The following is a 14,637-nucleotide window of genomic DNA, read 5'->3' on the forward strand; positions in this document are numbered from 1 at the left end:
GTGAGTGGTAGTTTTGTAAAACTAAGCCTGAGGTCAGCATTTGGCAGATAAACTGGCAATAGTTATTGTTGGTGCCGAGAACATGTTCAGTCTGTCTTGCTCCATGTTGTAGCATTCAGGTTCGGAACCCATCAAAGAAGATGAGCAATACCTCTAATTAGGAGAGGCCGTGGGGTTTGCCTCTACATGTGTAAAGACCTGGAACCATCAAAACTACTAGAGACAAAGAACTCTGTGATGAGTCTGATGGGTGTTGGGCAGCCAAAAATAAAATGCTCCTTCATAATTTCAAAGTTGTAATTCAAAACCTAGCAGGATAAACATTTTCAGGAAAGCTTAAATCTAAATCTCAAAGAAAATCAATTGCAACTGACCTTGAAAATTGTATCCAGTACAGCTCACTGCATGAGATGGCTGATCATACAAGGTCACTTGCCTTTCTAGATGTGACTTTACAAGGTACATGCCATTTTTTCCTGTTTTGTTTTTTATCAGTGGTTTCCCCCTTTCTCTGATGAAAACTACCCACATTTTTTTTTTCTGTTCATTTATTTGTACAGTGGAAATTTTTGTATTCAGAATGTGACAGGCACCAGCAAGGCTATAAAATGAGAAAAAACCCCGGAATTAAATTTGATTACGAGGATATGTGATTTATTTTTTTTCCTTTAGAAGCTTCTGGTTTATGTTTTTTGGTTTTGTTTCTCATTAAGCTTGAAACATTTGAGAATCATTTTAGAATCAGAATACATCTGTTAAAGATTCAGCCATCTCTGCTGCTTAATTAAACTAAGAAAGTTTCCAATTCACATGTTGAAACACGCCGTGACCCTTACAGCGAGACCCCTAAGACGAGCCTTGAGATTTCTCAGGCTTCTAAAGTGAGAGGTAGGCAGAAATAAACGTGTTTTCAGGGTGTTTCCAGCTGGCGCACAGAAGCAGCACAAGCCCATTCCCAGCTGCCGGCGTTTCCAGGGAAGGGCTGGCACGGCTCTGGGGTAACAGCGCCACCTACAGCCCTCCGAAGGGAAAGCGCCCCATCACCCACGGACCGGCACCCGGGCAAGTGATGCCACGACACCAAAACATCTCACCATCCTCCCCGTCCTCTCCTCAAACGGAGCAACAATAAGAGTTTTGTCGGCACGCGCTGGTATGCCCGTAAAAAAGCAGCTCCACGAGGATTTAAAAATTAAATTCTCTGTCATGTTGCCTTGTGGTTTTGACTTCTCTTGAATTAGAACTGGAGTTCGGGAGAATTAAGGGTTGATCTGTTTTCAAAGGGAGGAGTTCAGGGAAGGTTTGGGATTTATTTTAGCAGCACTCTGGATGTTTCTTTCATTAGCCAGGCTCCTTTGGGCCGCCAAAATAACAGTGGAAATGTCTATTTTAGGTGAAAGATCAAATCTTTAATAGGGAAGAAAAATTGTTTCGAAGTTTAGAGAAGACTGTGAAATTGTGTGTGAAGAACATTTCGCTCTCTTCACAACATCTACAGGTGGGTACAAGCCTTTTTGAAATCTGTGGCCACAAAATCCTGACCATAACCAGTTTGACACAGATTTCTGCCGCTGGTTAGGCAACACCGAATTATTTATAAGCAGGCCTGTCTACATCAGAGTATTAAATAAATAAGCTGTGCTGCTGCTGCATTGCTGAGCCCATGGCAAAGAAGTGTTGAAGCCACCTCTTTTGCATTTTTGCCCTGACAGAAGCAGGCTTTGTGGAGATCCACAGGTGCAGTGCAGAGAAGAAGGTGCTGTCTGGTGGCACAGTCAGGACTTTCAATCACTGTGTAAAGCTGTTGTGCCCACCTGCTGCAGTCGAGCACAAACTGCTTCTCATTAAAAATGGAAGAACTGAGTTGCAGCCATATGAGTTAAAATGTCTTATAATATGTATTTTGGATGTGAGGACTCCTTCCTTTTTCCTGTTGCTAAGTTGTGTTGAGGCCTAGCATTAGATGTACAGAGTGCTCAAATTCTGTAAATGTCTTTGCTTCCACCCTCCTCTCCAAAATTGAGTGTTGGCTTGTGACTTATCAACCTCTTCCTCTCATGGACTACTTGCCAACTTTGGCATGAGGCCAAAGTGTAAGTGTGCCCTAACCAAACTCAAAAGTTGTTTGAGAGGTGGGTAAGATCAAAAGCCAGCTGGCCAGGGCTTATTACAAACACACCTTGTTTGGTTCAGCAAACAGGGTGAGGCCGGTGAGCTCAGCCCACAAGGGTTGATGCCTGGAATGGTGCTGACAGTTCCTTATCCAAATGGATCCACACTTCATTAAAATTCTGAGTAAGCGAAATACACCACTTTAGTTCTACATAGTCCCCTAAAAGAGGCTTTTGAGGATGCATGGGTCTTGAGCTGGCTTCTTGCTGAGGAGTAGCTGATTTCCAGTGGGACATTCATTAGTTTAGGGCATAGGTTTTTCAGATGAACATTAACGACTTAATTCTTAAGTAGTTTACATTGAAAATAGACAAACCACAGGAAAATATTATCACAGTAAACAACCCCACAATGGCTGGAAACTGCACAGCAGCTGCATGAGTGTCAGAGATGGAAAATTCCATCAGTATTATTGCAGTATCTGTCCGAGCAAACACAGTATATTAAAATAGATTGTAATACTGTTTCATCTTCCTACCATCTTCTCTTTTAGGATTCTATACATCTGGCTGCCCAGAATATAGTTGGGCTTCAGGAAATCTTGCAAGATAAAGGTGACAAAGTCAATGACTGTTTGAAAAAAGGGAACAACACTGCAAATCTCTGTGAAGACCTTGTAAGTTTATGCAATGTCCAGTGTTACACAGCTCTCTGTATGTGTGAGAAAACAGGTGTATGTGAGGAAGACTAGGACAGAAGGGAACTAACCCCCCCCACCTTAGGAATCCATTGGGAAAGATGAGTGGGGTTTTTGGTTGAGTTTCTGTAAAAAATAAAATAAAATTCTGTGTAAATGCATTGCATTTTCCCTAAAAGAACTAAAGAAAACTTTTCAAGCTCAATTCCTGGGTTTAAACTAAAATCTTTGTGCTAAATTTGTATGTCTTCAGACAAGAGCAGCAGACTTTGCCTTTGTACTTTCATTATCAGCACTTGCAGTTTAAGAGTGAATTTTGTGATCTCTATTGTACTCATGTACTGTTAGCTCTAGAATCGCAGATCTGTGAAAATCTCAGATTTATTGACTTTTCAAGTAAGTTATTACCTTTAGAGTCATAGAATCATAGCATGGTTTGGGTTAGGAAAGGTCTCTAAGATCAGTCCAGATATTAACACAGCACTGTCAAGTGTTCCACATAGGTAAACCATGAAAAATCTGAATATATCCCATAGTAATTAATAAAGCAATTAAAAAAAAAAAAAGGTGAGAGTTTTTCAACTAGTCTTTTGCTTTCAAAATTCAGATAAACTGTAATGTCTGGGTCTAATAAGATAGCTAAAATGTCTCTTCAAAATGGGACAGGCTGCTTCTTCAAAGTGCTGCTCAAGCTGGAAAAATTTAGAGGTGAAGGTTTTCTTACACTTTCCTAGCTCTGTGCTGACTAAAATATAGCCATTCAATCCTTTCCAAAACACTCAGTCTGCAAGAAAAAGTATGCTCTTTGGCAGACCCCAGCCTTCAGGATAATGACAGGGAAGTAAGATGATGTGTATCTTTTCCTCTGAAATTCGCACCTTTGAAAATTATCTCAAAAATTAATCTCAAAAATATCTCAAAGAAAGATATTTTCAATGTCTTTACAATGAAAGAGTGCATAAAGTGCAAAAGAGTGTGTTGCACTGGTGAGTGTGTTCATTGCAATGGTGAGTGTGTTCATTATGGAAGCTGCCTTCATACTCAGAAACATAAAAGAGAAGTAAAAGTAATTCGACAAGAGCTGAAACAAAATACTTATTTTTAGAAAAAAAATTGTAACACCTATCAGCTCATGATCCAGTTATTCTGAAGGTCTATGTAATTAAGAAAACCCCAAACAACTTAATCTTATTTGTTTTAACTGTGGACATTGTTATTATTTCTGCGTCTTGGATTTACAAGATTACAAGGATTCTCTATCCTATGTGTAAGGTTTTTTTAAAAACAGGCTTTTGTCTTGACATTGCACAATGGGTAGATGTTCTCACTGAACAACCCATAGGGTTCTTCACATGTTTTCCTGAAACGCTTTTATCAATGTAGATCTTAGTACTGGGCTTGGGTTAATTTTTTTTTCTCCTTTGTGCAATAATTAATACCTTCCTATCTCATTAGATTTTTGGGAAAATTTTCAAGTGGAAATAAAATAGGAGCTATCTAGCCAGTGTATGTCATCTTGGCCTTGGGAGAGCAATTCTGGGGATAAAATGGATGTGTCCTCAACTGTGATGTGTTTTGGAGGGTACAGAGACAGCTGATTGTGTTCTCACATTCAACCCAACAACTTAATTCACATAGAATGTCCAAGAGCTTTAATATGATGAGGAGTTTCACTCACTACAAACCTGTGCTGTATCTGAACAAGTGACTTACAAAAATTTATTTCATGCAATATTAATCCCTTGAGACAATTAGAGACTAATGGAAAAGTCTGAGACTTTTTTTTTACCAGGTGTGTAATTTTGTTGATTACTAGAGATAAAACCAACAAGCATAACCTAATTTAATCAAATCAAGTGATTGTTTGTGTTTGCTTAAACAGGAATTGAGTTACAGCTGTTTCCAGGAAAAAAAAAAAAAAGGCAAAAAAGACTGCCACTTCACAAGACCTCATTGCCTTTAGGCTGTATATTGGCATGGGCCTTTCAGTTAAGGAAATTCCAGTTTTATTGGACCACTATACCAATCCTTGCTGTTTTCCCCAGTGGTAACACCCTATGGTCAGTACCACAGGCTGCATCCTCCAAGGGACCACTGCCGTTACCAGACACTGCAAAACTGATATCCCTCCTTTGCAGTGTTATGAAGGAGATTCTAAGTCATGGTGGACCCTGCTTAAGGCCCACTGACAGCAATGTTTTGTGAAGAGTAATTAACAGGTTGCTTGACAGGCTGTCATCAGACCCTGTTACAGGGTCTGAAGGACTGTATGAATGAAGTAATGAGTAGGTCTGTTTTATACCTTTCCAGATGGCTCAACTGGACAAGCTTATTTTGACTCCTCTCTCAGCACTACAAGCCTTGTTTTCAGGCCCTCAGAAACTCATCCAGAAGCGCTATGACAAGTTGTTGGACTACAACAGCTGCCTTCAGAGGTCAACCGGAGAAGAGCTGAACCTGGCAAAGAAAGACTATGAGGCTCTAAATGCACAGCTAGTGGAAGAACTTCAGGTATTCAACAGAGCAGCCAAAAAGATTGTGTTGAACTGCCTACATTGCTTCATCACCTTCCTCAGGAATATTATGTCTGCAGCGCTTCAATCAAATTCTGCTGTGGTAGTGCCTGTTCCAGTAAGTACATTAGAAACAGGTATAGCTTTGACTTAATTTGTCTTTTTTTCTTTCTGTATGCTTTGGTTAAAGTTATGTAGGACACACATCTACAAGCTACACTAATTTTGTTTGTTCTGCTGAGCACAATCAGGTGGTTTTTTTTTCCTTTGCAAGCTCAGCAAAGGTTAAATTCATAGAATCACAGAATTGTTTGGGTTGGAAGGGACATTAAAATTCATATAGTTCCAACCCCGCTATGGGCAGGGACACCTTTCACTAGACCAAGGTGCTCAGAGCCCCATCCAACCTGACCTTGAACACTTCCAGGGATAGGGAATCCACAAGTTCTCTGGGCAACCTGTTCCAGTACCTCCTGACACCACCCTGACAGTAAAGCATTTCTTCCTGATATATAATCTAAACTTACCTTCTCTCAGTTTGAAGCCGTTCACCCTTGTCCTATCACTACATACCCTGATGAATAGTCCCTCTCCAGCTCTCCTTTAGGCCTCCTTTAGGTACTGGAAGGCCACGATAAGGTCACCCCACAGACCTGAGTTCTGAGGAACTTATGTTCTGAGCTTAAGTTTTTTTCAGACCTGGACTTTTTGTAGAGAATGATCCTAATGGAACTGTTCCAGCTGTTCCAGTGATAGTAATGGCAAGAACATTACAGTAAGGCAAAAAGGAGGCAGCTGCTAGCATTTTAATCTTGTTTCTTAGCATCTACCCTAAATGGCCAAGAAAACGCAGGAAAGAAAAATTCTAAGAAAGTTCATGAACATTTCTGTGACTGCTAGAGCTGCAGAGTCACAGATGACTGCAAAAGAGAAACAAATTAGGAGGTCTGATGAAATAATTTTTATGGAAAGCAAGTTGCTTTTAAACACAAATATGCTGCAGAAGCTCCTGCAGACATCTCTTGGCAGTAAGGAATAGCTTTGTCTATGCTGGCACAGAAAGTCCAAATCATTTCACTTATGTAGCCAAAAGTACCAAAGGAGCCTGTGTGGGCTACACAGGAGGGCATTAGTTCCTCCAGCCCACTCTACTCTTTCTAGATTGAAATTGAAAAACTATTCTCAATTTGTGTGAAAATCATACTGTGTTTCAGTTATGTCATACTTTTGCCTGGAGGACTTGAACCCCCTGAGAAGCATAGCTGCAACAGTGCCTTCCACACATCCAAATCCACTCACCTGAACCAGAGCAAGACTCTGTATAGGAAACACATTGTAGTAAGGCAGTTCTAGAGTATTCCTTCCCATCAAGGCTTGAACAGAGCACATTATAGTCAGGGGTAGATGAAAAAAATTAAGAAAGCAAGGTCAGGATCAAAACAGAGCTATGTGTTTAATGCCAAAATGAAGACTTTTCCCACATGAAGAAATTGCATCCCTGTAATTTAACATTTTCATGTTTTGAAAGCTGTTGTATCAAGCATTGTTTTCTGTGAAGGTCTGGTTACAAAATCAAATTCTTTTTCTTTCTTTTCTGTTTACATCAGCAAATACATTTGGGGTAAGGCATAGACCAAAAGGACTTACCAGTGCCACAGACAGAGATTCAGCTTACCCAATGATTTTTAACCTATTGGCACCCAGTTGCACAAACACACAGCTGTGGGGTAAGCTACTCCAAGCCGTGCAGCACGTTGGCTGAGATGCACATTTGCATCTGAAAGCAGGTGGCTCAGTAGCATAAGTACAAGACTGTTCATTTTCAGCACCATTCAGAATATTTTTAATGATTTAACTTCAATGGCCATGTCTTTTAAATCTAATAGCAATTACTAGAAACTTTCTTTAAGCAAGACCCTTTCTTCCCTCTACATCCTGTATGTAGAGACTACACTGCACTATGGGCTCTGCAGAAAACTGGCACAACTTGTCAGATCTCCTGACTCCTAGCATTCAGCCCATTAAGCCAAATCTGCTCTCTCTCTAATCTCCTTACCATTTTGTACATGAGATCTAACCCACATTTGTGTTTGCAGCTGTCCTCCTCAAGCATCTGTGAAGTGCAGAATCAATTGATAGAGGAGGTTCACAAGCTGAATTTTGTAAAAGAAAACAGCAGTGCAACATTTATTGAGAGAAAATTGAGCTTGGAAAGAAAGAAACCTGTCCCTTCTCCCGTGAGTACCATACATCTGGATCGTGTATGAAGCATCCTCTTTTGATCACTTTTGAAACAAATCCATTTTTATGCAACCTAAAGGTTTGGGCTTGGTCTCTTCCTGAATCAGGTTGTTGGAGTGAAGCTGTTTCATTGACTAGTAACTTCTGATGATTTTTCACTTTTTTCATGTATTATCTTGAAAATCTACTTGAAATTAGCTTGGATTACCCTTAGGCCTTTAAGCACATGTTAAGTCTAAGGTTGTATAAATAACTTGGGTTATTTCTTTTGTTAAATACTCTTATAGTTCATCTTAATCTTGTAATTCAGATGATTTTCCCCCCCATGCTCAGCTGTGGTTATATGTACTGGTGTTTACACACATATGCACACACGTACACCCCGACAGCAGAAGATTTTAAAAATCCACCAGGAAATCTGTGTCCCCCTGGTTCCAAATCTTATAAGACATTTCCAGAGCTTTTACGAGTCTAGTTTACAGTAAAGTAAAGACTCAAGTGCAGATTTACAGGAGAAGCTGAGGAAGCTGTAGGATTCCTCTTAGCATCAGTAAGGCAAATGTGTTCTTGCTTCTGTGGTATGTTAAGATAATACTGATGTGCAGCACCTCCCTCTCTGCCCTCTGACCAAAACTCTGAAACAAATATGCTTCCAGCAGTTAATAGCTCCTTGCCTCATTTAGGGAGGTAATTTCACCCAAAAAGCAGACAGTTTGGGTACCACTGATTTTTTTTTGACTAGTGCCTTATCATGCAAGTTGTTATGTGGTCTTAGCACACCTCAGCCCTTTTTTGGATTGTGCTTTTTTTGGTGATATTACATAGGAATACAAAGATCATTGCTTCAGAAAAACAATTAAGCAAGAGACAGTTCACATACAGAACACAATCCCTTTGAGAGCAGAGGACAGACTTAAGAGGTCTTTAATTAGTGAAATTTCTGCATTTATTTAAAATCTGCTCTTTACTGCTGACCTATTAATATAGCAGTTGGACAGGTCCTTTCTGCATATGCAAAGGCCATTTGGTCACAAATAGCTGTCTAAGTAACTCTTTGGTCTATATGTAAAAACGCGGGGTCCGTTAGCAGCACACACAGATTTTTCTGCATCTAAGTTGCTCTAGAAATGACCTCAGCATCACTGAGTCTGAATATTTTTTTTTTTCCTTTTCAGCTGGAGTCCCCACGTCAAACAGAAGGCCACAGGTCCAAGCTGTTGTCTACGTACAGCCCCGAATCGCTGTACCAAGCTAAGCGCAAGTGCAATGCCACTCAGGAATTTGATATTGATTTACATGGAGGAGAACTGGTGGCTGTCGTGGAGCAAAAGGACCCCTTCGGAAGTACAAGCAGATGGCTTGTTGACACAGGAAGTAAGTTCTCTGCACAAAGATCCCAATGACAGCTTCCCTTTGGGATATTGATTTCTTTTCATTCTGGCCCCATCTGTTTGCCTCTGTCATACTGACAGCTGCATAAAATGGCTGGTTTTGAAATGATTTTAGCAGTGTTTTGCTGTTTGTTTATTTTCTGTCTCTTTATTCTGGTTTCTAGTCCTTAAAGGGTATGTGTATTCCTCCTTCCTGAGGCCTTACAATCCAGCCAAAGCACAGAAGGATGTCACAGAAAACGGCTTTAGTGATGATGATTTTGATAATATCAGCCTCTTTGTCTCTTCACGGCCCTCTACTGACAGCAGCACAAGAAGTCCAGGGCACAAGAAGAGTGACAGCAGCTCTTCTCTTCAAATCTGTGAAAATCCCACAATTAATGGCACAGGGACTGATACTCTTCAGGATATGGATGATCAGCATGTAAGTATGATGCACACTGTGCCTGTCTTCTTGTTGCTCCTATTTCAAATCCAGAATTATACTGTTTATAACTTAAATGGTTTCATTTTACACCGTAAAAGACTAGCACTAATCTATCAGTGTGGCATGGGAATTTGTTATCCTCTGTTCTTAAGTAGCTATGAGGGAAGAAAAGATAATCAGTTAAACTGTGAATTGCAGTCCCGTGTCACAGAAAATAGACTGTTGCATTATCCCATCTACAATGCCTCATGGTTCCTCTATGGAGCAGGAACCTGCAAAATAGCTCAGTTTGGGGCATTTTTAGACTTACCATTGACATGAAAGCTGTGGCAATGCTGATCAGCACAGCACAGAAGTGACCCATGTACCACATTTGAATACAAGAGCTTTGTGAAAGGTGATTTTCCCTGAGAAAACCTTGCTGGAAAATTCTTCATTCAATCCATGCCCACTTGATGTGAGCTGAAAACCAGCATAGTAAAGTGAAGAGATCTTGGAGTTTGGTTCATTCCTCCTCGTGCAGAATTCCCCAGAACCTTCAATTTTACTTTTTATTTTGGCCCTATCCAGCAATCCCAGGCACTGGTTGTGCACTGGTTTGTATATGTTATGACATGTTTTCTGTACACAGAAATCATACCAATACACAATGACAGCAAAGATGTAGCTACATTTTTCAATTTCTATTTTGGTCTGTGTGGCTTTCGTTTTTCAGACCTTCTATGCTGTTTACGCATTTCAAGCAAGAAATGACCAAGAACTCAGTCTTCAGGAGTACCAGAAGGTTAGGATACTTCGTTTTTCTGACCTGAGTGGCAATAAAGAATGGTGGCTGGCTGAAGCAAAAGGTCAGAAAGGATATGTACCATCTAATTATCTTGGGAAGATGACATACGCTTAGGAAGAGAAGGGCCCATCGAGCCAGTCTCTCTGAAGCAAACAGAGTAATCATCTGTTACATTTTGCAGCAAGCAAGGCAAACTCACAAGTGATTGACAGAAGCCATGGTATCCAGCACACAAATGATATTGAGAACCTCCATCCTCCAAAAGCTATCACCTTGTCAAGATCTGAGTGAAGAATGACTTAACAGAAAGACTGATCCTGATTAACATCCTAAAGAGCTTGCTTTTCTATTACCCCATAATTTTCTCTTTTGTCAAAGCATCCTGTGTCAAGAGTCAACCTACAAGTACAAATCACAGCTGAAATCATGTTTTTCTTCCATAATATTTAGCAAATACTATTCAAGATGAAGAGAATTAGCCTTGAAAAAGGACAAATTCAGTCATCAGGGATACTGTAGGCTGAATTGTTCCTTAACTGCTATTTCAATGAACATAGATGGATCTTAAAACTTGAACTTTTTGACTGTCTGTTTTTATCCTCAGTCACTTTTGTAATGAATTTTTTCCTCAGTGGAGATTATTGGATTGAGAAAAGAAAAGGAGTTTCATTTTTTAGAAACATTTCAACTTACAATATACCAAGCGTGGTGGTACGAGTGACTGGTCCCAGGGAAGAAGGTATGTTTAGTTAAATATGGAAATGCAGGGGGGGAAAGAGGGGACACAAGAAACAACTACTGTGAATTAAAGAAGTTACAATTTTCAAAAGAATTACACAACTGCTTTGTATGGTATAAACAGTTTGTAGCAATATGGAATTACCCCAGATTTGAAATTCCACATATATCTACACACTAAGCAGTTAGTGGGGCCCCTGGTGGTCTAGTGGTTAGGGTGCAGGACTCTCACCGCTGCGACCCGGGTTCGATTCCCAGCCCCCGGGCAGATGGAGCTCGTCAGCCCTGTAAGGCAATCCATCTAAGAGAAGGTCACTCTAAACAAACCTACGTCCTGGGGACCTCACTGCCACTGTCCAAGCGTGCTTGGCCCCGGCAGATGAACCTCAGGATTAAAGGGTGGGCTCAGTTCAGCGCACGCTGTGTCTCACCTAAAAAATCCACTGCGCAGGCTCGAAGGGTTAATGACCTTTCCCAAATCTTCGCTCGCGAAGACTGGCCATTATTATATAAGCAGTTAGTGCAAAATCTGTATAGTGAAATGAAACCTGTATTATTAGTCTTGGGAAATTTATTAATTTAAAAAAAAAAAAAAGAAGAAGAAGAAGAAGAGTCAAGCGGTGCCTTTGAATGAATATTTAGTGCCTACCTGATTCCTTAAGTCAGATACAGGGATCATATTGTCTAGTGAATAAGCTGGGAGTTAAGATTCATCAAAATTTCTCTTCCAGAAAAAAAAAAAAATCATTCTCCAAGTGTCTGATGTTAGATTGAACAGTGAAGAATGTATCAATGAGCTCATTCATTGTTTGCAGATTTCAGAATCAAAAGACATATTTTGCTCAACTATCCTCAAAACAGATGAGGCCAGTTTTACAAGTTAATACAGTCCACATTGCATCCTCAATGAGCATAGAAAACAAGGCATCCCAAGGAAGGACCTGAATGTCAAGTAGTACTTCTTTAGGTCCACTGACTACAGCGATCCTTAAGCCAGGCTGGTGTCCTGCACTTAAGCCAGACTGAGTAGTGATAAAAAATATCTCTTTGGGATTACCAGTGATAACTAAGTGCTTGTCACAATGTATTTCAATACGGCAATGCCAAGGTCCTCTAGTGATAACTGAACACCTTCTTGTGCTAAGCACTGCAACAAGGAAACAAAAAAGTGATTATGTCTGCAGCAAATAATGTAATTGAAGGTAAACTCCTGTCAGGTGTTTTCTGTATTGCATAATTTCTTACACTGAACATTAAAATGACAACACTATTAAAATCAAGGTGAGGGTGGGATTATTGCTGGTTGAGGGTACACAGAAAGTGTTCTAAAGTTTTGTGTAAATTTCTACTTCCTATAGTTGAAATGTGAGGTTTGAAGATGAACTAATTCAAAATGCTTAGCAAGATCTAATAGGAAATAACCTATCAACAAAGAAAGGATAAGAAAAGTTAAGGCAGTTGATGCAAACAATAGTTTTTGCTATGCTAATGAACCTACCTTTATTTTCTTTGATGTCCTCAATTTTCAGATTATTTTCATAAAAGGGTAGAAAACGTTGTCAGTCTTGCTCAGAGGATGAATGCAGTGGATCACAGAGATTAGAACCTAAAATTTGTGCTGGATTAAATCATATAATAGAGAGACATTTAGAGTTCTCCGAGATGGACATTCAGAATCTGGTATGGGAATCTCTGTGAATTACTGCTATCCAGTGAGCAGTAACAATAGATAAAGCATTATTTTGCCTTATTGTACTTATGCTTTGGGCACTGTAATCTTGCCATTTCCATAGCAAGAAAAAAGGGTTCTCATTCATTTTATGAATGGATGTAGCTGCTTTTATGGAAAACTTCGCCTTTAGTTAAATGAAGTAAATGAAGTGGAGAGGGAGTATCAGCTTGGAAAGATTGGACTGAAAGACTCACCCCTACTAAGCTTGCACTCCTTTGACTTTCATATTTTGAGATTATGGGGAAGATACACACAAGAAGCTTTGCAGTTATGTTTTACAATGTAGAGTCTTTTATTTGGAGATGATCTATACTTTGCACTAGTTGAAACAGTTTTAGAAATTACACAATTGTACTTAGTAGGCTTAATGCAGTCGTGTAAGCACAGTGATGAAATTAATTAAGGGAAAGAGTCAGTAAAAAAAGATTTCTTAAGTCTTAGCTCTGAGAACTCAGCTTGAGTCATAGGGAGAGCTCTGATTTTGAGTGTTAATGTACATTCCCCATGAAAAATCAGGCTCTGTGAAGGTGTCTCAAAGCGTACTTAAATGGTGCTCTCCAAAATACTCACTAGGTATCCTGATCCTGAAGTAACAAGGAATGAAGGATAAAATATACTGGAGCTGACCACCTAAATTTCATTGAATTTCTAGGGGACTTAGGAACTCCTCACAGGTCAAATGAAACTCCAGTGTTTGGTTAGGACCCATAATAATTTTTATATTGTGGGGTGATATGACTTTATTTTAGCCTCACAACTTGGGATCCAGAAAAAGTAATTCATTAGGTACACAAGTGGATTGGCTTATGCCATTTCAGAAATTCGAAGTTTTAGCTGTTATCATTTGATATTATGAATATATTGCAAACTTTTATTTTTGTTTAAAATAGATGAATGCAAACAACAATTGTAAAAAATTAAGAGATGCTCCTTGAATCCAAAGCTGTTTGACATTAAGGAGATTTACAATATTTCATATTAGACTTGTTCAGTCACATTTTTGTTAAGATAGTGCTTTAAATACTAGAAACTGAGCTATATTGGGGCTCCAGAAATTCCTAAGAATATGTAATGCTTTTGCCGCTGTTTTTTTAAATGTAGGGAAGGGCACAGTATTCTACATTAATGACAAAACTAATTTATTTTGATTGAAGCAGGGACAGGCTGCAGTTTAATGGACTGGTTTTGTGTTTGTTCAAATGTGCATTTTACTTACTTGAACTGTTTTGACAGTAAACATGTACAAGTACTTCCAAGACTGGGTCCACTCAAACTGAAGGGTTTCTCCGTTTAGGGAGTATTTTTAAGTGTTGCCATTGATAACCTGGAACACAGAAAATGCCCAGTCCAGTGAACAGCAGAGTCCTAGGCTCTGACTTCTGGCACCTATGTGCTTTACCATCTTCCCTTTGTTTGGGTGGTGCTGTGAACTTTAAGTAGGAGTTCACCTTTTCAATGCAAACACAGATTGAAGAATTATTCCTTCTGAATTTTCATCTTTGGAAGCTTCACTGAGTAATTACCTCCTTCAAACACTTAAGTATACTTCTGCTGTCATTTTAAGATAGCTTTTAAACATGAAGAAAAGTGAAGTGGACCTAACACCTGCACTAGGAAGCACAGCCATGACAATCCTTGTTCCCGCAGATCTATTACTGATAATTCCTCTTACAATATTGTTTGTTCAGAAATAGCGAAAGAGTTCTTCTTTAAATTATTGCAATAATAAAAATCTATTTTTGTAAAGATGTTTCTTCTTATTTATTTTTTTAAACAAGATGTTTTCCAGAAGCAAAATGCTTTATATGCTATCCAACATCTGCCTGCAAAATTAGCAGAGGAAACAGAGTTGCCTCAGATAAAATGCTGCATTTCTAGTATGCATCCTAGTTTATCTATAAAAAGTTCTAAGATAAAAATATTAGAACTTGTCAAACACTCAAAACACTAAGCCAGTTTAAAAATACACTTCAAGGTTCCAAATATCAGTATAGTTCTT

General features: G+C 39.2%; 1 protein-coding gene across 1 annotated transcript in view; it reads left to right on the forward strand.

Moving 5' to 3' along the window:
• Positions 1 to 11,071, forward strand: part of ARHGEF38 (Rho guanine nucleotide exchange factor 38) — a 36,414-nt gene extending 25,343 nt beyond the window's left edge. Inside the window, exons 8-14 of the mRNA XM_017833505.1 lie at positions 1,394 to 1,498; positions 2,666 to 2,788; positions 5,120 to 5,440; positions 7,419 to 7,559; positions 8,739 to 8,937; positions 9,119 to 9,378; positions 10,097 to 11,071. Coding sequence (XP_017688994.1) covers positions 1,394 to 1,498; positions 2,666 to 2,788; positions 5,120 to 5,440; positions 7,419 to 7,559; positions 8,739 to 8,937; positions 9,119 to 9,378; positions 10,097 to 10,282 — 1,335 coding nt within the window. The 3' untranslated portion in view covers positions 10,283 to 11,071. The remainder of the gene's footprint in view (positions 1 to 1,393; positions 1,499 to 2,665; positions 2,789 to 5,119; positions 5,441 to 7,418; positions 7,560 to 8,738; positions 8,938 to 9,118; positions 9,379 to 10,096) is intronic.
• The last annotated feature ends 3,566 nt before the right edge of the window (positions 11,072 to 14,637 follow it).

Source organism: Lepidothrix coronata, unplaced genomic scaffold (assembly GCF_001604755.1).
Source record: "Lepidothrix coronata isolate B3197 unplaced genomic scaffold, Lepidothrix_coronata-1.0 Scaffold215, whole genome shotgun sequence".
Classification (NCBI taxonomy): domain Eukaryota; kingdom Metazoa; phylum Chordata; class Aves; order Passeriformes; family Pipridae; genus Lepidothrix; species Lepidothrix coronata.